We start from the raw sequence: 22,852 nt of genomic DNA on the forward strand, positions 1-22,852 counted from the left end.
AGATGCAGCATCTGAAAACTGGGCAATATTTGTATCATCGCAATCATGAACTCATTGCCTGGCTTATCCTCTATTCCATTAAGCTGGTAACCGACTCAGGTTTGTTGAGGAAGGTAGAAGTGCCTGTTGAATGAAGCACAAGGCTGAAAAAGAGTTGCTAACCTGGTAAGGTATTAACATAGGACTATATGAGTGCTAAACAGGGGAAACAGTATACTATAGACTGAACTTATCTACACTGAACTGACTGACAGAAGGAGACAAAGCTGGAGCTGAACCAAATGTTATAAGGATTAGTGGACAATTAAGCCTATTCACCTAGATATTAAATGGCATTACTATCCCTATCCCCCACCATCACGACATTGTCATTCCTTAGGAGCACAACTGGGGGGGGGGGGGGGGGGGGAAGCATAATGTGGGTTGTCCATCCAAAACATAGGAATCCACCTCAGTGGCACATTAGCAGGGGGCCATTTGGCTCATTGGTCTTTCCGAGCTTTTCAAAAGAACGGTACAATTAGTCTAGCCTCCCTGCACTTTTTCTTGCATTATTTTTTCCTTTTTGCATCTATATCCAGTTTTCTTTTGCAAATTGCTATTAAATGTATTTCCTCCACTGTATACTTGGTGTATTTAAAAAAATGTTTCCTCATCTCTCCTCTTGGTATCTTTTTTCCTCAATTACTTTATATTTGGTTCTGGTTATCACACTCCTGCTCTAAAATATAGACTCCTTTCCTTTAGCTTTACTCTCAATGAAAGTGTCTGCCATTAGGCTAATCAACCAAGCTGCCTACTACACTGCACCTTGGATGAAGTGTCTGCTGCCTATAGGAGGCACACCAGTAGCTTATTATTGTCTTCTTTAGTGGCAACTCTCAAACCTGGGAAAGACAAGGACAGGAAGTGTTCAGAGCACCATCAGCTTTAAATTTACATCCAAGTACCATAGAGTCATAGAGTTGTACAGCATAGAATCAGGCTGTTCAGCCCACTGTTTATATGACGACTATCTATACTAATCCCACTTGCCTGCATTAATGCCATATCCCTCTGTGCTTTGCTCATTCAAGTATCTGCCAGGTTACTCTTAAATGTTTTTACTTGTTCTCCCTACACCACTTCCTCTGGCAGCTCATTCCAGATACCAACTACTCTTTGTGTGAAAAATGTATCCTTAAGATCTCCTTTAAACCTCCACCCTCTCATCTGAAACCTATGCCCTCCAGTTGTAGACACTCCTACCATGGGAAACAGACACTGGCTAACTAGCCTATCTAAGTCTTTCATAATTTTAAGTCAAGTATTACATTACGTGAGCACATACCAATATTCCTTTATTGTCCCTGGGTCAGAATGTTGGAATGCTTTAACTAATATCATTGTAGAAGCACCTACTCCAGACTGCAGTGATTCAAAATAGAACAGTCCAGCACAGCCTTTTCTGAGTCAAGTAGGGATATGCAATAAATGTGGCCTTTCGCTGTAACACCCAGATTCTGTGAAGAAATTTTAAAAAAAACTTCATGCACCAATACACACTCTCACAAAATGCAGACATACGAATGTTCACTCATTACATGCATATAAGCATTCTCTTATGCATCCGTACATACAGTCACTGCCATAAAACACACTCGGAACTGAATACATTGAAAAAAGATCTGTTCAATGTTGCCCTGAAATGCAGTCTTATTTTTCAGGTGTCCAAAGGTCTTGCCAAGCAAACTGAATTGAATGATTTTCTACTGGATGTTTCCAAGTAAGTGATTAATATATTTGATATGACAAATAAATTGTTTAAGGCAATGTTCAGTAGATAGTGTTAGTTTTCAGTCAGTGCAGTTCAGTATATTTTGAAAACAGAAAATCTGAATTAGGACACCCAAGATCAAACTGTCAACAAAATGATGGTTTTAGCAGAGAATAAACCTTGTAAATCCCTTTGGCATATTGATGACATTGCAGATAAATTTACTGGCTATGTCTCTGTTTTGCTGCTGGGTTTCCTGAGATCTCTGCATTCACTTTTAAGTTGGGCTCCCAGATGCTCTCAAAGAGCCTGATTTAAATTTTAATGCACATGCTCCTGTTTATATCAATGGAGCTGAGGTTGAGAGAGTTGAGAGCTTTAGGTTCCTAGGAGTGAACGTCACCAATAGCCTGTCCTGGTCCAACCACGTAGATGCCCCGGCCAAGAAAGCTCTTCTGCGCCTCTACTTCCTCAGGAGACTAAAGAGATTTGGCATGTCCCCTTTAACACTCACCAATTTTTATAGATGCACCATTGAAAGCATCCTATCTGGAAGCATCACAGCTTGGTATGGCAACTGCTCTGCTCGTGACCACAAGAAACTGCGGAGAGTTGTGGACACAGCTCGGCACATCATGGAAACCAGCCTCCTCTCCATGGACTCTGTGTACACTTCTCACTGCCTCGGTAAAGCAGCCAACATAATCAAAGACCCCACCCACCCCAGACATTCTCTTCTACCCCCCTCCCATTGGTCAGAAGATACAAAGGCCTGAAAGCACATACCACCAGGCCCAAGGACAGATTCTGTCCTACTGTTATAAGACCATTGAACGGTCCCCTAGTATGATAAGATGAAGATGAACTCTTGAACTCACAATCTACCTCGTTGTGGTCTTGCACCTCATTGTCTGCCTGCACTTTTTCTATAAATGTAACACTTTGATCTGCATTCTGTTATTTTGCCTTGTACTACCTCAATGCACTGTTGTAATGAAATGATCTGTATGGATGGTATGCAAGACAAGTTTTTCACTGTACCTCGGTACAAGAGATGATAATAAACCAATTTACCAACTTTCACAGTGGGACTTCACCCAACATCGACACATCGACTTCCACTGAGAGTAACTTCTGATACATTGTGATACTTAATTTCTTACCACACTGTGCCTTAGTACTGACCTTCCTGTCATGGGCAAATTATGATTCCTCCAAATTAAATACATCGTCCACGAAATTCCTGCAGCAATGGGCCATGTGCACGTGCACATTTTGAGATTCACCTTCACTACTTTGTGCTCCCAAATCTGTACTTGCACAACACCAGGGCCTTAGCACATAAACAACACATAAGGGATTGGGTCGGTGGACAAAAAAAGCTGAATTCCCTATATTTCTCTGGCATTTATAAGCTGTTCTGTTCTATGTTGTATAAACATGTGGTCTGCCAGGTTAATTAGTTAATGGGCACAACTGGATGATATGCAGTATGATTTGCATTAGGCATAAGCACATCTTGGAAGGGTTCTTTGGTGAGCATTTGAGATGCATTGTTCTAGTTCAGTTCAAAATTGTTTGGAAATGTAAAGTACAATGTAGATACGTAGTTAAATCCTGGTTGACCTTTAGAGTCAGAAACAACATTGTCCTTTAAACCTGCTGTTCATGTGAGCAAATAAGAATAATGTTAAGAATTAGAAATGGTTGAATATGAGTACTTTGAGAAGAGACGTAATGTTGATTGATCAATCCAAATAAACTTTAATTATATATCGCTTTAATTTTTGGTTATTAGAAAAATTATCACCATATTTCTTTACAGACTGTGGTAGGTGCCTGCAGTGGGCTGCCAAGGGGTAGTGATGGAAACAGATGCGATAGTGGGGCTTAAGAGGCTTTTAGATAGACATGAATATGCAGGGATTGGAGAGTTATGGATCAGGTACAGACAGAAGAGATTTAGATTAATTTGGCATTGTGTTCAGTATATGGAAATCACCGTGAATGGAGTAAATAACTGCTACTGTTCACTTTTTTCATACAGAACCTACTTTGATAATATATTGGCAATAGATTCACTACTTGAACACATTATGGTGAGTACTTGTCTATGCTGCTGGAAGAATCCAAGTTTTAGCAAGAGGTGTTTAACTGAAAGAAGTTGATGGAATAAAAGCATGATTTGCCTTTTTTTAAATTCATTTGCTTTACCATCAGAATGACAGATGAGTATTTCTTTGGCACTCTGCTCCTGTTATACTTGCTCATGCCATCCATTCATGAAATGGATTGCATATGAAGATTTACATAAATGTTTTATGATCTTGTTCAGAATTGGACACAGGACTGAAAAATAATTGTAGCTATGGAAATCAGTGCCAGTTATAGGTTATAATAGAAGAAGCAGAAGGGTGTTGTATTTTTGTTAAACAAGTCTTATCTTGATGATAAATTTTGATGCTTCTTGGGACATGAATATTTGGGAACAGTGTTGATTTGACATTCTGTAATTGGTATCAGCATGAAATATTTGAAGATCAGTTATAACATTGAAACAGTTAAACTCCTTTACTGTGATGTTATATCTTTGCCTAAGCTCTAAAGAAACAAGCAGACTCTGTTTAAATTACTATAAACTTGGTTTAGTTAAGAATGCAACTGTACAACTATTTGTAATAAGGCCGAGTGAGGATTTTATGTTGTTGATGATACAATAAGCCAAGGTATGCCTATTATCTTTTAAAATTGAAGATATTTGCTGCTGATTGGGGAGTTGCCAATGATTATCTGCCCTTGGAGCCTTCTCTTTTTTGCAGCCTGTCCTTAACTGCAGCCTTCCGGTGGGAAGTTGACACTTTCCTGATTGAGATTAATGAGGATATTCCCAGGGCTGGAGAATTGTAATTAAGTAGAAAGACTAACTAGTCTGGGGCTGATTTCTTTGTAATAAAGGCAACAAAGGGGGGTTTAATGGGAATTTTGAGAAATCTAGATAGAATGAACCTTAACTGAATGCACAGACTTAGTAATACGTAAAGGGCAGTTGCAGTTGAGGAAATCCTGTTTTTTTTTCCACTTGAAGAGCAGGAGGGGTTCAGAATCCGCTGTCTGAGAGAGTGGATGATGCAAATGTGTTAAAACATACCTGGATGAGGATTTGAAACCATGAAGTACAGGGTTACTGATGCAGAGCTGGGAGATGGAAATAGTGTACAAATAGCTCCATTTTTGGCTGGTAGAGATGTGATTGGGTGAATGACAGTAATGTGCAGTCAGAGTGAGCAGTGTCTACCTTATGAAATAAAACTTTAAAAATTAAATTATTACAATACACATTTTATGTAATTCATATGATTTTTGGAAGAAACTATTGAGATTAGTTAACTAATTTTAAACCATAAAAACAACAGAAAAATGGCACTGTGCCTTTTTTTTAACCCCAGCATTGAATTTGGTTCTAATGTGCATGGCCATTCCTTTCTCAACATATCAGTAATTGGTTAAGTAAGCACAAGCTACCTCTGTCTTCCTCTTTCCTTTTAATTGAAATCAGAATGCAAAACATTGGTTAGAATGCACTTAGATTATTGTCTACAGTTCTGATTGCCACACTACAGGAAGGATGCAGCAGCAATAGAGAGAGTGCAGAAGAGATTCACGAGGACATGCCTGGAATGGAGGGCTGTATTGATAAGGAGAGATTGGATAGGCTGGGTATGTAGGATGCTGAGAGGTCACCTTTATAGTGATTTATAAAATTCTGAGGGGCATATATAGGATAGATGATCAGAATCTTTTTCCCAGGGCAAGGGATTCCAAAACTAGAGGACACAGATATAAGATGAGAAGAATTTAAAGCAGATCTCAGGTAAGTTTTTCACACTGAAGGTGGTGAATATCTGGAGCAAGCTGCCAGGGCAGGTGGTGGAGTATGATACAATTTCAACATTTAAAAGGCATTTGGACAGGTACTTCGATAGGAAATGTGTAGAAGAATATGCTCCTAATGCGGGCAATAGGATTAGCATAGGTCGACAGCGTGGACAAGGTGTGCCAAAAGGGTCCATTTTTGTGCTCTGATTCAGATCACATTGAAATGTCACCTCCGGTATGTGTATTTGTGGAAAAGAAAACGGGCAAAAAGCAGAGTCTACTGCTGCTTTAGGGCCATGACTTTGTTGCAACAACATTGGGATAGAGAGAGATATGGTGTCTAGGAACCACTAATGTTATAGCATCAGCCTCCCATCTTGTTTCCAGTGTATCCTATGGTATTGATAGTATAGAGCCTACAGCTTATCTTTCTCATCAAGCAAGAGCCCTAGCTTTTCACAGCACACAACTGTGTAAATGAAAGCTGCTTCCGACTAAATGGAAAGTTGTGGCTGCAGATGCGGGCTGAAATAAATGTTGTTTATCCAGGTACTTAGCATAGGCCTATTGGAAACATAAGGCAACAATGTAAAATGGCAGAACTATAGCTGGGGATTTGAATCTTCAAGTATAGACAGAGACGTGTAGTTCCTTATAGGAACAGATAGCAAATATGATGTACAAAATGTATAGGGGACACATGCCAGGGCTTGACCCTGAATACACATTAACAGTTTAAAGGAATGCCAGTAGATACTAATTTTAGCATCAAACAAGCTTTCAATACCATTTCAAATTGAAGCAAGTATATTATTTGCACTTAAATACTTTAGTTAATATAGACAGGGAGGTGTCTCCCCTTTCATTTTACCTACTTCACGACACTGGTGAATGGCTGCTTCCTGTGCCATAAATGTCTTTGGATTCTGTGATTTTAAATACAGTTGGCACAAAATACATTGTTGAGAAATCACAAAGCCTGTTTTTTGCACAATGGAGCTATTGTCATTTTCAACCAATCTCAGGGTCAAAACAACTATTGAATCTTTATTCTGACATCTGCAATTGATCACGTTTTAATTTTTTTTCCCCAGATAAATGCAAAAAGCTTGGTGAATGCAGATCGCTGTGCACTCTTTCAGGTTGACCACAACAAGAGAGAGTTGTATTCAGACTTGTTTGACATCGGTGAAGTGAAAGAAGGAAGACCAGTCTTCAAGAAAACCAAAGAGATTAGGTACCAAATAACAGCTTTATCAACACTGAGTAACAAAAATAAGGGAGAAAATTGAATCCAGAGTGTTTAGTTCTGTTCCATTTCTTTATCTGTACATTGAAGGAATTTGTTATCGAACTAGAAGTTGACTTTATGGTTCGACAACTTATAGTATTGCCTTTATGGTTCGACAACTTATAGTATTGCCTTACAGTTGTGTCCTGCCGTAATAGGTTAACAAAACAATTAATAAAGTGGTGAAAGTAATTTTATAGCAACATGTTACATATTTGCATATTAAGATCACATAGAAATTGACAACTAGGGAGCATTCGACAAGTTGTTATCTCTTTTTTTGGTCATTGATATACAAGAATGGTCGGGGACCAGCGTCAAAGTTTCCAGCATATCCAGAAGCGTTAGGTAGTTGTGTACAAGTCAGGTTCTGAGTGTTCTTCTTCTTTGGATTGTAGTTTGATACACTGAGCTAAAGTACTTCTCATTGCTCAAAATTTACTGTATTATTATAAGAGCTAATATCTGCTGATTGATAGCTGCGTTACTTTCTTGGAGCAGCTATTGTGATGTCTGGCAAACTACCTGAGCTTAGTGGTCATTTCCCCTTTGTGGCATGCTGCTACTACCTGGGTGCATTCGTCCAACAGGATACCAGAAACCCTCTGAGGTCTTGCATAATGCAGGGCCTTTCTGACCATAATTGGCAAGCTTGTCTCTGAATGGCCTTGACAGCTGATGAGTGCGGCTAGCTGTGCTAGGGTGGTTCGGGAGGGTTTAAACTAGTTTGTGAGGGGGAAGGGAACCAGAGGAGTAGGTCAGAGGAAGAAGGGGATGGGGAAAAATTAGATCAAACAGGTAGAGAGGCTTTGGGGAAGGAAAAGCAGAATACAGGCTATAAAAGTAGTAAGGTAGATGGACTGAAGTGTGTTTACTTAAATGCGAGAAGTGTCAGGAATAAGGGAAATGAACTGAGGGCTTGGATAAGTATGGGGGACTATGATATTGTGGCTATTACTGAGACGTGGCTGACATCAGGGCAGGAGTGGATATTGAATATTCCTGGTTTTCGGTGTTTTAAGAGGGATAGAGGGAGAAGAGGAGGAGGGGTGGCGATACTGGTCAGGGACACTGTTACGGCTGTGGAAAGGATGGATGTTGTAGAAGGATCATCTCTAGAGTCCGTATGGGTGGAAGTAAGGAGCAAGAAAGGAGCAGTTACTCTACTAGGAGTATTCTATAGGCCCCCCGGTAGCGGTAGAGATATAGAGGAGCAGATTGGCAGGCAGTGTTTGGAGAGAAGCAAAAATAACAAGGTTGTTATAATGGGAGACTTCAACTTCCCAAATATAGACTGGAACCTGCTTAATGCCAAAGATTTAGATGGGACGGAATTTGTTAAATGTGTCCAGGCGGGATTCCTGATGCAGTATGTCGACAGGCCGACTAGAGGGAATGCCATGCTAGATCTAGTTTTAGGAAATGAACCGGGACAAGTGAAGGATCTATTGGTGGGTGAGCATTTGGGGGACAGTGACCATTGCTCCATAACCTTTAAAATTGTCATGGACAGGGACAGGTGCAGAGAGGACAAGAAGATATTTAATTGGGGAAGGGCGAACTATGAGGCTATAAGGAGAGAACTTGGGAGTGTAAAGTGGGATGTCCTTTTTGAAGGGAAATATACCATGGAGATGTGGTCGATGTTCAGGGATCTTATGCAGGATGTTAGGGACAAATATGTCCCGGTGAGGCAGAGAAGGAATGACAGGGTGAAGGAGCAGTGGGTGACGAGAGAGGTGGAACGACTAGTTAGGGAGAAGAAGGTAGCATACATAAAGTATAAGCAGCAAGGTTCAGACAGGGCCCGTGAGGAATATAGAGGAGCGAGGAAGGAACTTAAGAAAAGGCTGAGGAGAGCTAGAAGGGGACATGAAAAGGCATTGGCTAGTAGGGTTAAGGAAAATCCCAAGGCCTTTTTCACGTACGTGAAGGGTAGGAGGATGGCTAGGGTAAAGGTGGGTCCAATTAAAGACAAAGGTGGGAGAATCCGCCTGGAGGCGGCGGAAGTGGGAGAAGTTCTCAATGAATACTTCTCTTCGGTATTCACCAAGGAGAGGGGTCTTGATGACGCGGAAGGGAGTGCTGGTAAGGGTAATGTTCTTGAGGTTGTAGATATCAAGAGAGAGGATGTGTTGAAGTTGTTAAATAATATCAAGACAGATAAATCTCCGGGGCCTGACAGGATTTTCCCCAGGCTGCTTCGAGAGGTGAGGGAGGAGATTGTTGAACCGCTGGTAAGGATCTTTGAGTCCTCATTGTCCACGGGGATGGTGCCGGAGGATTGGATGGTGGCGAATGTTCTCCCCTTGTTCAAAAAAGGTAGTAGGGATAGTCCAGGGAATTACAGACCAGTGAGCCTTACGTCTGTGGTGGGTAAGCTGTTAGAAAGGATTCTAAGGGATAGGATCTATGAACACCTGGAGAATCATGGACTGATTAGGGACACCCAGCATGGCTTTGTGAAGGGAAGATCTTGCCTCACAAGCCTGATAGAGTTCTTTGAGGAGGTGACGAGGAAGATTGATGAGGGTAGTGCGGTAGATGTAGTCTATATGGATTTTAGGCGTTTGATAAGGTTCCTCATGGTAGGCTTCTTCAGAAGGTCAGAGGCCAAGGGATCCAGGGAAGCTTGGCTGTGTGGATTAGGAATTGGCTTGCCTGTAGAAAGCAGAGGGTTGTGGTGGAAGGAGTGCCCTCGGATTGGAGGGCAGTGACTAGTGGTGTCCCACAGGGATCGGTTCTGAGACCTCTACTTTTTGTGATATTTATAGATGACTTAGATGAGGGGGTGGAAGGCTGGGTTAGTAAGTTTGCAGACGACACTAAGATCGGCAGTGTTGTGGATAGTGTGGAGGGCTGTCGGAACTTACAGAGGGATATTGATAGGATGCAGAGCTGGGCTGACAAGTGGCAGATGGAGTTCAATCCAGAGAAGTGTGAGGTGGTACACTTTGGAAGGACAAACTCCAGAGCTGAGTACAAGGTAAATGGCAAGGTACTTGGCAGTGTAGAGGAGCAGAGGGATTTGGGGGTTCATATTCACAGTTGACTGAAAGTTGCCTCACAGGTGGATAGAGCAGTTAAGAAGGCCTATGGGATGTTAGCTTTCATAAATCGTGGGATTGAGTTTAAGAGCCGTGAAGTGATGATGCAGCTTTACAAAATTCTAGTTAGACCACACTTAGAGTACTGTGTTCAGTTTTGGTCGCTGCATTATAGGAAAGATGTGGAGGCGTTGAAGAGGGTGCAGAGGAGATTTACCAGGATGCTGCCTGGATTAGAGCGTATGGAATATGAGCACAGGCTTATAAGGTGCTAGGGCTTTATTCACTGGAAAGGAGGAGGATGAGAGGAGACATGATAGAGGTATATAAAATACTGAGAGGAATAGATAGAGTAGACAGCCAGCGCCTCCTTCCCAGGGCACCAATGCTCAAGATGAGAGGGCATGGCTTTAAGGTTATGGGTGGGAGGTTCAAGGGAGATGTCAGAGGGAGGTTTTTCACCCAGACAGTGGTTGGTGCATGGAATGCACTGCCTGGGGTGTTGGTGGAGGCAGATACATTGGACAGGTTCAAGAGTTTGTTGGATAGGCACATGGAGGAATGTGAGTTAGAGGGATATGCGGGAGGAAAGGGTTAGATAGTGTGAGGGTGGTTTGATGGACGGCACAACATGTTGGGCCAAAGGGCCTGTTTTGTGCTGTATGGTTCTATGGAGTGTCTGCCTCCACTGTTGCCACTGTCAAATGGAGAACAGAACAGAAAGCTCATTAGTCCTTTATTGCTGCTCTTGCTGAGATTAAAAAAAAGAGTTAATGTTCTAAATTGGAGACCTTGCATCAGAACAGTCAGTGACCTGAGGCATTGCCTCCATTCCTCTGTCCACAGAAGGGGTCTAGCCTGCTCTGGGTTTGCAGTAATTTTTTTTATTGTTCAGGTCTCCAGCATGCATGGGATTTGTCTCTGTGTATCTGGTCGCCTTACTGCGCCAATTTACAGCCTCCCATACTGTTCTCCTGGATTGCATTAAACATGCCATTGGGTTTTTAGTGACACTCCACTTTTACCATCTGTCCATGAGACAAAAAAAATCACCATACCCAGCTTCACACTTCAGCCGTCCCTGACACTTGCATTTTTTAGTACAGGTAGTATTAAATTTATTGCCAGGAAAGTCGGTGAGAAGAATGTTGAGAGATTTGGAGTTTAGCAGGAATGTTGAGTGGTTCCCTTGCTGGAGCTGGAAATCTCTAAAGTAGCTTATAAAGAGGAGTCTCCCAACATTCCTCAGTCCAGGTGTGTTGATTCAGATCCTTGCTGCCTGAATTTCTGGTGTTGGAGTTTGCATGTCCTGTTGGACTGACAGGAAGTCGTTTGGGAATTGGACAAATAGCTGTCTCAGCCTGTTTGCATGTCTTCTAGTGAGAAAAGTCTGTGATCACTGGTGAGCCTTTGGAAGATGTGCTCCAAGATTAACTGCTGAAGAAAATTGCTTAACCAATCAATTCTGTTCTATTGATAAGGTTTTCTATTGAGAAAGGAATTGCTGGACAAGTGGCACGGACAGGAGAAGTTCTAAACATTCCTGATGCCTATGCAGACCCTCGCTTCAACAGGTCATTTATTTGCAAATTACTTTGATTTTTTTTAACATTAATTGATTCTTGAGATCATATGAAAAAGCAATGTTTTGACAGCACAAAACTGTTGATGTAAGTAAATATTTTCTTGAACTGTACCAACATTACAATGACATTGCATTTATCAAATCTCCTTGGAAGACTGTCCCTTCAGTTTTATTTTTCCAGCTATGCTTAATAGGCAAGTAAGCCTGCCAATGGATTTTTAAGACATATGGAAGGATTCCTCATAGATCAGATATGTGGGTCTTTTCTTTCAAATTAGTGCCATGTTGAAGCTAAAAATTACCTTTTACTCATGTCTTCTTCCAGTGCTGCTCATTCATATGAAAGGAGCCATATTGGAAGTTTTCGTGCTGCCTTTTTAAAGTTTGATTTATAAAACTGAGTGACAGTCCAGTATGAGATTTAAAGTTATCGTCTTCTACTATTCATATAGCAACACCAACAACTTGAGGTTATGTAGCACTTTTAATGCAGTAATATGACCCAAGACACTTTGTGGGAGTGTTGTTGGAAATAATTTGAAACCGAACTTTTTAAGGAGGCAGGGAACTGGTGACTCAAAGCTTGCCAAAGAGGTATGTTGTATGGACTACTTAAAGTGGAACAGGACTATGATGGAAGGGAGATTCAGGAGGGAAATTAAAGGCCTAGACACCTGAAGCTGTGGCTGACAGTGGTATAGCAGAGGAAATCAGTGATGCACAAGGCTATAAAGGGAGGAATGCAGAATGAACTCTAAAGACGGTGATCATGGAGAAATTCAAGTGCAAGGATAAGAATTTTAGGTTTGACATGTAGGGGTCAAAGACCCAACATGAACTCAGGAGTGATAAGTAAATAGTATTTAAAAGGGAGTAGGGCATTCTCTCCATTCCTGATCTGGATTCCCAGCTGTTTAGAGGGTAAAGGAAGTCTCAGTGTGTACGAAAAGGAATTGGGAAAGGGATGATGAACATCCCATGAGTACAGGCGAGAAATAAAGAGCATCAAAGGAGTACAAAGAGTATGTTAAGAGTTGCAAAAAAGCTTGTTAGAATTATCAAAAACAATAAAATGTGTTTATGATCACCATTCTCTATCACATTATATATGTGGTTTGGGCTGAATGAGAGTCATTTCAGTTCTACGATGGGCAGAAATCTGCTTTACACTTTTGACAAATTCTGACCGTGCAGCCAGAGGGCATCCTGCATCCTTACAGTGAAAGTGGAGGAAGTGATTGAGCTTGAGGTACACCCAGAAAGGAATTATACTGAATTTTGAATATTCCCTTTGCTAAACTACCCCTGATCACAGCAACTGACATCATGCTTAATCCCTCTACTTGGTATTGGTATTGGTTTAATATTGTCACTTGTACCGAGGTACGGTGAAAAACGTGTCTTGCGTACCGATCGTACAGATCAATTCATTGCACAGTGCAGTTACATTGAGTTAGTACAGAGTGCATTGATGTAGTACAGGTAAAAACAATAACAGTACAGAGTAAAGTGTCATAGCTACAGAGAAAGTGCAGTGCAATAAGGTGCAAGGTCACAACAAGATAGATCATGAGGTCAGAGTCCATCTTATCGTATAAGGGAACCATTCAATAGTCTTATCACAGTGGGGTAGAAGCTGTCCTTAGGTCTGGTGGTGCGTGCCCTCAGGCTCTTGTATCTTCTACCTGATGGGAGAAGAGAGAATGACCCGGGTGGGTGGGGTCTTTGACTATGTCCAAGGAGGGGAGGCTGGTGTCCGTGATGTGCTGGGCTGTGTCCACAACTCTCTGCAGTTTCTTGCGCTCCTGGGCAGAGCAGTTGCCGTTCCAAGCCATGATACATCCAGATAGGATGCTTTCTATCGTGCATCAATAAAAGTTGGTGAGAGTCAAAGGGGACAAACCAAATTTCTTTAGCCTCCTGAGGAAGCAGAGGTGCTGGTGAGCCTTCTTGGCCATGGCATCTACGTGATTTGACCAGGACAGGCTGTTGGTGATGTTCACTCCTAGGAACTTGAAGCTTTCAACCCTCTGAACCTCAACACCGTTGACGTAGACGGGTGCATGTACACCGCCCCCTTTCCTGAAGTCAATGACCAACTCTTTCGTTTTGTTGACATTGAGGGAAAGGTTGTTGTCATCACACCATTCCACTAAGCTCTCTATTTCCTTCCTATACTCCGACTCATTGTCTGAGATACGGCCTACAACGGTGGTATCATCTGCAAACTTGTAGATGGAGTTATCAGAATCTGGCCACACAGTCGTGAGTGTATAGGCAGTAGAGTAGAGGACTGAGGATGCAGCCGTGTGGGGCACCAGTGTTGAGAATAATCGTGCCGGAGGTATTGCTGCCTATCCTCACTGATTGCGGTCTGTTTGTTAGAAAGTCAAGGATCCAGTTACAGAGGGAGGTGTTGAGTCCTGGGTCTTGGAGTTTGGTGACAAGTTTGCCTGGGATTATTGTATTGAAGGCAGAGCTGTAGTCAATAAACAATAGTCTAAAGTATGTGCCTTTACTGTCCAGATGCTCCAGAGCTGAGTGTAGGGCCAGGGAGATGGCGTCCGCTGTGGACCTGTTTTGGCGATAGGCAAATTGCAGTGGGTCCAGGTTGCCTGGGAGGCTGGAGTTGATGCGTGCCATGACCAACCTCTCAAAGCATTTCATGATGGTGGATGTTAGAGCCACTGGTCGGTAGTCATTGAGGCATGTTACCTTGCTTTTCTTCGGTACCGGGATGATAGTGGTCTTCCTAAAACAGGTGGGAACCTGAGATTGAAGCAGGGAGAGTTTAAATATGTCCGCAAATACTTCTGCCAGCTGATCAGCACAAGATCTGAGCACACGACCAGGGACACCATCTGGGCCAGATGCTTTCCTCGTGTTCACTCTCCGGAAGACTGATCTTACATCCTCAACGGTGACCACAGGTTCAGTTGCATTGGAGGCTGCCAGGGTGGATGGTGACAATCCACTTCCCTTCTGTTCAGAACGCGCATAGAATGCATTAAGTTCGTCAGGAAGGGATGCGCTGTTGTTAACTATGCAGCCCGACTTCGTCTTGTAGCCTGTTATGGCATGTAAGCCCTGCCATAACTGACGGCTGGTCTGGGACTCTATTTTGAGTTGTTATTGCCTCTTGGCATCCCTGATAGCTTTCCGAAGGTCATATCTGGATTTCTTGTACAGATCAGGATCGCCAGATCTGTGTGCAGCCGTCCTCGACTTCAGTAGGGAGTGGATCTCCTGGTTCATCCGTGGTTTCCTGTTTGGGAACACCCGTATTGTCCTCTTTGGTACACATTCCTCCACACATTTGCTGATAAAGTCTGTGATGGTGGTGGCATACTAATCAAGGCTGGCAGCTGAGTCTTTGAACATGGACCAGTCTGATCTCAAAGCAGTCACGTAGGAGCTCATCTCCTTCCTCAGACCAGCGCTGCATGACTCTCTGTACTGGATCCTCCTGTTTCAATTCCTGTTTGTATGCAGGGAGGAGGAGCACAGCCTGGTGGTCTGATTTCCTAAAGTGAGGATGAGGGGTGGCCCGGAAGGCATCTTTGATGGTTGTATAGCAGTGGTCAAGGGTGTTGGCGCCCCTGGTGGAGCAGGAGATGTGCTGGTAGTATTTTGGTAACACGCTCTTGAGGTTGGCCTGATTGAAGTCACCTGTGATAATGAAGAGGGCCTCAGGGTATCCTATCTCAAGGTTGTTGATCATGGAGTATAGCTCATTGAGAGCAGGCTTCATGTCCATCTGTGGTGGGATGTAGACTGCCACCAGGATAGTTGAAGTGAACTCCCTTGGCAGATAGAATGGTCGACGCTTCACCGTTAGATATTCCAGGCTGGGTGAGCAGGAGCTCGCCAGGACTGTCACGTCCAAGCACCACAAGTTATTGATTAAGAAGCAGACCCCTCCGCCTTTAACTTTGCCTGAGGACGCTGTATGGTCCATTCAATGAATTGAGAAGCCCTCAGGTTGAATAGCACAGTCAGTTGAGGCAGGTGTGAGCCACATTTCAGTGAGACATAGTACACAACAGTCCCTCAGTTCTCTTTGGTAGGTCAGTCTTGCCCTTAGTTCATCAACTTTATTCTCAATAGACTGGACGTTAGCTAGTAGTATGCTGGGGAGGGGGGGGTCTTGTATCCACGTTGTTTCAGCCTGAACGTGCTTGCCATTCATCATCAATAAGGTTAATAAGAACAACTGGCTGCATTTATACAGAAGCTTAAATATTAAGTGTTCAAAAGTGCTTTGCTGGGTCAGAATGAGACTAAAATTGATGCCAAGAATGTTAGGTTCATTAGGACATCTAACTAAAAGCTTCATGAGAAAGCTAAGTTTTAAGAAGCAATGTGATGGCAGAGCGATAGAGAGATTTGGGGAAGGACATTCAGTGCCTAGATGCCAACCACACAACTGCCAACTGTGGAGAGAAGGATTCATAAGAAGTCAGAATTTCATACCTTCGCATCAACCATTTAAGCATCCAGTTTCCATTATTACTCCACAGTGTATTATCTCTCATAGTTACTTTAGATAAATCTACATAACATTGATTTAGGGGAAGTATGGTTTACCTGCTAATTGAGAAAATGGGAAAACATCTAGAAAATAAAGTCTAAGAAATAAGGGCATAGATTCCAAAAGGGAAAGTCTTGCTGGTCAAATTTTGCTTGACCAACAGAATTGAATCCTTTTGAATATGTTACGGAGAAATCAGAAATCAGACAAGAGTGATACAGTGGTTGTAATTTAACTGGATCTCCAAAGGTTGTCAGTTGGGCGCCATACAATAGACCAGTGAATAAGGTCAGAATGTACGAGATGGAACAAGTAACGGAATGGATAACCAACTGGTTGAAATATACAAAACTGGGTGTAAAAAGTAACTATTTAAAATTGAATAATATTAGAAGCGGGGACACTCGAGGATTAGCTCTAGATTAACAATTGTTCACAATCCATATTAATGATTTATTCTTCAAAATGAAAAATAAAATTTCTAAATTTGCTAATGACACCATTTGGGAAACGGACTCAACACTATGGAGGACATAAAGAGGATATATGTGAAAGAGTGGGCAAAGGCCTGGCAAATGGAATATCATGGGCAAATATGAAATTGTCCATTTTAGTAGACAACATAGAAAAATGTGCTTTGTCTAAATAGTGAAAAATTGCAGAACTCTGAGATATAGAAGGATCTGGGTTTCCAAGTGCATGATTTGCACAAAAGCCAATATAAAGGTACTGGAAGTAATTAGGAAAACTAACAGAACTTTTTTTTGTTATTGTTAGGGGAAGTGAATACAAACATAGAGAGGTTGTGCTTAAGGCATTGGTGAAACTCCATTTGGTTTCCAGAATTTAAGACCCTGGTAGCTGAAGGCATAATAAGAATGGCTCCCATTTCACTGATGTTCAACTTGCATTTACTGCATTGGGTATAACACATTCATCCTACAATACTCATTTACCCACTTTTCCATTCATCTGGTAATTACAGAGGCCTCCTTGCAAGGAACAAGAGTCCCTGCAAAGCTAACCCCATCAAACCTGTACAACAGATGTGACATCAAACCCACAACAAAAAGCCTGTGTATGTTAATTGTCCTTGTTTCCTCCATGTTACTCCATTGATTCTGCATTAGAGAATATTAAAATTCTTCAATGGAACTCTATCAATTACATGCTCACAATGTGCTCTCTGCAGTCATAAGTTACTTTCATACATACAGCCTATGTTTTGTAGTGCTGTTGGTTGTAGTTTGAATATAATCATTATACTGCAAAAACTACAATAAATTACCAGGTAAACAATGGGAGAATGACAGATTTCCTTCCCTTAGTGAACAAAATTGATTTTTATGACAGTCATGCTCATTGTTGTTGACATTCATGGTCATTGCTACTTAACTTTTTATTGTATTTGAGATTTATCTAAATATTGAATTATAATTCCCCAGCTCCCATGGTGGGAATTGAGCTTGTGTTTCTGGATCAATGGTTCAGAACTCTGCTTGCTACATACCATAACCACTATCTTATTATAATTCCATTATATTGCATCAAACTTCCAATATATCAATATGTATTTTTTCATAATTTTTTGATACTATTGAAAAAGTTAATAACTTATTGTTATGTTCAAGAATACTTTGAAATTTCTTCAATAATTACTTTGCTACATTACTTTAGATAGAAAAATAAATGTCATAGGCTTGAGTTCCTACAAGCCCAAATTTGTCAAACAGCACAAAAGGTCAAATTTTAAATTTGTTTCTAGTTCAGATTGGTATCTTGCACGTTTAAAATATAGTCCATTACAGAAATATCCATAAGCACAAATCAAATTAATTGGCATGGCTGGTTTCTGCTAAATATATACATTTGCAGGACTTCTAGAAAACTTAAAATTTAGTTATTTTTATCGGGGGCTGGGGCATGACTTATAAATAGACCTCTAGTAATGTTTCAAAAGTTTATAAAAAAGCCAATTAATGCACACTGGTAACTACTGTCTGTGATTTTTGTAAATGGTTCTGTGTAATTTTTTAAATTCCCATTTTAAATTTGGGTTATTGACAGGCAATGATCTGGGCATTCTGATTACATTTTTTTCATAATAAATTCAGTTTCAGCTACACTAAAATAGCACCAGGTTAATTTGCGTTTTGAATAGATTTTTTTCTTAGGTTGTGTTCTACAACATTGGGTGTGCTGGGTTTGTGGAAGATTTTGTATTGCTATTCACAGATGAGTTTGAGCAAAAACATGAACAAAGCACTTCAAGAAACTAGCACAACTTTGATTGCAATTTCTGCTCAGATAACCAATTTTGGCCAAAGCTGAAACTCTTGGCCAACATTTTTAAGTGCACTTGGTAATAGACCTGAATCTGATTGGTCAGAAAAATGTGCTACTGATTACATTTTGACTTTCATGAAAATGAAATACAATGGCACTTGAAGTTAGAAATGGTGGTGAATTGTTGTCTTGATTCTAATTGATAATTTGGATAATATGTTTAAATTAACTGGGCAAAGAAATCATCATGAACAATTTTCAAATGTTTAGTTTCAGTTCACTTAAATCTAAAAGCTGTGTTTTTTTTCATGCATCAATAGAGAAGTAGACCTGTATACAGGGTATACAACACGAAGCATTCTCTGCATGCCTATCGTCAGCCGAGGGATTGTCATTGGTGTTATACAAATGGTGAACAAAATGAGTGGTAAAGCCTTTACTCAAACAGATGAGAAGAACTTTAAAATGTTTGCAGTTTTCTGTGCTTTGGCTTTACACTGTGCAAATGTAAGTAACTTAAGTAATGTCTGCATTAACGTTCAAAAGCTGTAAACTTTTCCAATTATGTCTTTTAACGTTTTTAATTAAAACATGTATATGTACATGTAAAATCCTATGTAAATTGTTTGGGTTACTAATTCAGAATTTTGCCATCCTGTATCATGACTTTAAATTACTTTAGAGGCTGAAGGGATAATTTTACCATTAAGAGGCCTCGCCGCCTTTTGAGTTATGAGCTAGTCATACTTTTTCATCCATTCATTTTAATGATTTGAAAAATATTATACTCAAGCCCGAGTTATACATCCATGTGGTTCTACATCTCAGTTTGCAAACTTGTTTTGTTATTTCACATGGGATCCCAGCAAACAATTGTAATTTACTAGATTCTACGATGGCTAGGGACTGGATTGGTGCATGTATACTGAACGATAATAATTGTAAAATATGGTGTAAATTTAGATCATTATCCATGTTTGTGAGTATCCTAATTTAGAGTGAGTTTGACCTGTCCACATTATTGGATCTAATAAAAAGAAAAAGACTGGAAATCAGAAATCAAAACAAAAAAACACTAAAGTAGATCAGAAAGTATTGGAGGAGAGAATATATTAATATTTCATCTAATTCCAGTGAAAGGATATAATGGCCAAAACCTTTTTCTGCATGATTTCAGAAATTTTTTTTCAAATTATTGTGTTTTTTATGAAATCATTATAAATGCTATTATTTAAAATAGTTACTTCTTCAAAGGTGTTACTTATGTAGATTTTTCTGTATAATATTGGTAAAAAAAAATACGTTTACCACTAATATTTCACATTGCAGTTTCAAACCATGACAGCCAAATCATTCAACAGCATCTTTAATATTTTAACTTTAATTTAATAATTATGTCTCAAATCTTATATATTGGAATATTGCCTAAGTATCTAATATACTATGAAGCTGTTGATTCTTTACATGACATGAGATGTTACAACAGAACATTTCTGAAGTTGAGTAATGTTACAAATACTGAGTGTTTTTAAGATCCTGATAGATGATAAATACCAAAGGAAAACATGTAAAATTTAGAACAAAAATTTGAAATGTGCTCTCTCTCTGTGAATGTGTAGTTCTCTCCCAATTGGTGCATGGCTCTCTCAGTTATTGTACCTTTCCCTGTAGTATGTAGCTCTTGATTAGTAAATTATCCATTCCTTATTCAGTATCTGGCTCTTCTCTTTCTCGTTCACCTAGTTGTTGGATCATTTGCGCTCTCTCTCTCTCTCTCTCTCTCTCTCTCTCTCTCTCTCTCTCTCTCTCTCTCTCTCTCACACACACACACACACACACACACACACACACACACACACACACACACACACACACACACACACACACACACACACACACTCTCTCTCTCTCTCTCTCTCTGTGTTGGCCTTCCTCTTGGAGAATGCAGCTCCAACTTTGTCAGAGCCCAATTTTATTTCAGCCAGTATATTGCTCCATCTAGAACAGTGCATAGCCCTCCTTGGTTAATGGATACCTAGCTCTCAATCATACTGTAACTCACTTGCTCAGTCGATGGTAATGCTGTTACTCAGTGTTTTATGTTCTTTTTCACTCAGCCTGCATATGCACACACACTTCCACCCTCTGTCAAAGTGCAACTTGCTTTGTGAAATTGTAGCTTTCCCTTTTAGTTAGGACATAGAACAGTACAGCACAGCACAGAAAGAGGCCTTTCAACCCACAATATCTGTGCCAACCATGATGCCAAACTAAAGTAGCCTCATCTGCCTGCACATGGTCTATATCCCTCCATCCTCTGCCTGTTCATGTGCTTGTCTACGTGCATCTTAACTGATGCTATTGTATCTGCTTCCACCCTCTCCCCTGGCAGTCACCTACCCTTGTTGTTTAAAAAAAAGTTCATAAATCTCCTTTAAACGTTCTCCCTCTCATCTTAAAGCTATCTCCTCTAGTATTTAACAGTTCTACCCTGGGAAAAATATTCTGAATATTTATCCTATATATGCCTCTCATAATTTTATATGCTTTTGCCAGATCATTCCTCAGCCTCCAATGCTCCAGGGAAAATAATCCAAATTCGTCTAACCTCTAACACTCTCTAATCAAGCAACATCATGGTGAACCTCTTCTGCACTCTCTTCAAAGTCTCCACATTCTCCTTGTAATGCGGCGACCAGATCTGCACATAATACTCCAAATGTGGCCGAGCCAAGATTTTATGCAGCTGCAATTTGACTTGCCAACTTTTATACTCAATACCAGACTGATTGAAGGGAGGCAAACTGTACACCTCCTTTACCACACTATCTTCTTGTGTTGCCACTCTCGGGGAGCTATGGACTTACACCTAAGATCACTCCATACGTCAGTGCTCCTGAAGGTCCTGCTATTTACTATATAGTTTCCTCTTGAATTTGACCTCCCAAAATGCAACACCTCACACTTGTCTGGGCTGAATTCCATCTGCCATTTCCCTGCCCATATTTCCAACTTATCTATACCCTGATGAATCCTTTGACAACCTTCCTCATTTTCCAAATTCTGCCAATTTTTGTGTCTTTTGCAAATGTTCTAATCAGCCCACCTACATTTTCATCCAAATCGTTTATATATACACAAACGAAAGAGGTCCCACCACTGATCCCTGCAGAACACCACTGGTCATAGACCTCCAGTTAGAATAAAACCCCTCCTACCCTCTGTCTTCTATGGCCAAGCCAGTTTTGAATCCAGTCTACCAAGTTGCCATGTGCCTTAATCTTTTGAATCAGCCTAGCATGAAGGATGCTTTACTAAAGTCCTTCTGTACAACATCCACTGCTCTGTCCTCATCAATCATCTTCGTCACCTTCTCAAAAATATTCAATCAAGTTTGTAAAACATGGCCTCTCCTGCACAAAGCCATGCTGACTATCCCTAATGTTCATGCTTTTCCAAATGTGAGTAAATCCTATCTGTAATCTTCAATAATAGCCCTACCACTGATCTAAGGCTCACCAGTCAATAATTTGGTGTATTATGCCTATTACCCTTCTAAATAAAGGAACAACATTGACTATTCTCCAGTCCTCTGGGACCTCGCCTTGTGGCTGAAGAGGATACAAAGTTGTCTGTCAAGGCCCCAGCAATCTCCTCTCTGGCCTCTCTCAATGATCTGGGATAGATCCCATCAGGCCCAGAGGACTTGTTCACCTTAATGTTCTTCAAGAGCCAACACCTCCCCTTCCTTGATGTCAATATGCCCTAGAATAACTGCATACCCCTTCCTGGTCTCACTATCATGCATGTCCTCCTTCTTAATGAATACAGATGCAAAATACTTATTTGGTATCTTGCGCTCTTCCTCTGGCTCCAGGCATAAATTCCCTCCTTTGTCCTTGATGGTCCTACCCTCTCCTTAGCTACCCTCTTGTTGTTAATGTATAAAGTGCCTTGGTTATCTCTCTAACAATGTCAAGATGTAGCACTTTGACTATCTGACTGATGCTTTCCCCGTATCTCTGTCCCTCTGCCTCTATCTCGTATGCTCGCTTATGCTCCCTCTCCCCCCCAACCCCTCTCTCTCCCCCCTCCATGTGTCTCCATCGTCTTATATAAAGCTCACCTTCAACACAAGCTCCCTCCCCTTTCATTTTGCTATGTAGCTTTCCCACCCGTCCTGCAAACAACACGCAGCTACAAGTGGTGGGAGCTACAGCCGTGCACTGCCTGACAGCCTACTGACTGCACATGCTGGCCAGGCCTTTTCATTGTTTTTAAATGTCTGGTGACCTGAGACAATTGGAAACTGTTGAAAATTGTTTCTTAAATACTTAATTTATTCGGGAAAAGAATGAAATATCTGTTCATTACTTAAAAATATGAATCTCTATTGAAATACAGAAAAATAATCTGAAAATTTACCCAAGTTTTAAGTGAAGGTTGATGACCCCATTCAAATGCTAGATGTACCTGTTAT

At 40.9% G+C, this 22,852-nt stretch overlaps 1 protein-coding gene across 4 annotated transcripts in view; it reads left to right on the forward strand.

Moving 5' to 3' along the window:
- Nucleotides 1-22,852, forward strand: part of pde10a (phosphodiesterase 10A) — a 296,991-nt gene that overhangs the window by 224,556 nt on the left and 49,583 nt on the right. For all 4 annotated transcript variants that reach the window (XM_052012872.1, XM_052012873.1, XM_052012875.1 and 1 more), the window contains 5 exons: nucleotides 1,707-1,765; nucleotides 3,804-3,855; nucleotides 6,727-6,869; nucleotides 11,452-11,544; nucleotides 18,693-18,879. In XM_052012872.1, the coding sequence (XP_051868832.1) occupies nucleotides 1,707-1,765; nucleotides 3,804-3,855; nucleotides 6,727-6,869; nucleotides 11,452-11,544; nucleotides 18,693-18,879 (534 nt within the window). The remainder of the gene's footprint in view (nucleotides 1-1,706; nucleotides 1,766-3,803; nucleotides 3,856-6,726; nucleotides 6,870-11,451; nucleotides 11,545-18,692; nucleotides 18,880-22,852) is intronic.

Source organism: Pristis pectinata, chromosome 3 (assembly GCF_009764475.1).
Source record: "Pristis pectinata isolate sPriPec2 chromosome 3, sPriPec2.1.pri, whole genome shotgun sequence".
Lineage (NCBI taxonomy): Eukaryota > Metazoa > Chordata > Chondrichthyes > Rhinopristiformes > Pristidae > Pristis > Pristis pectinata.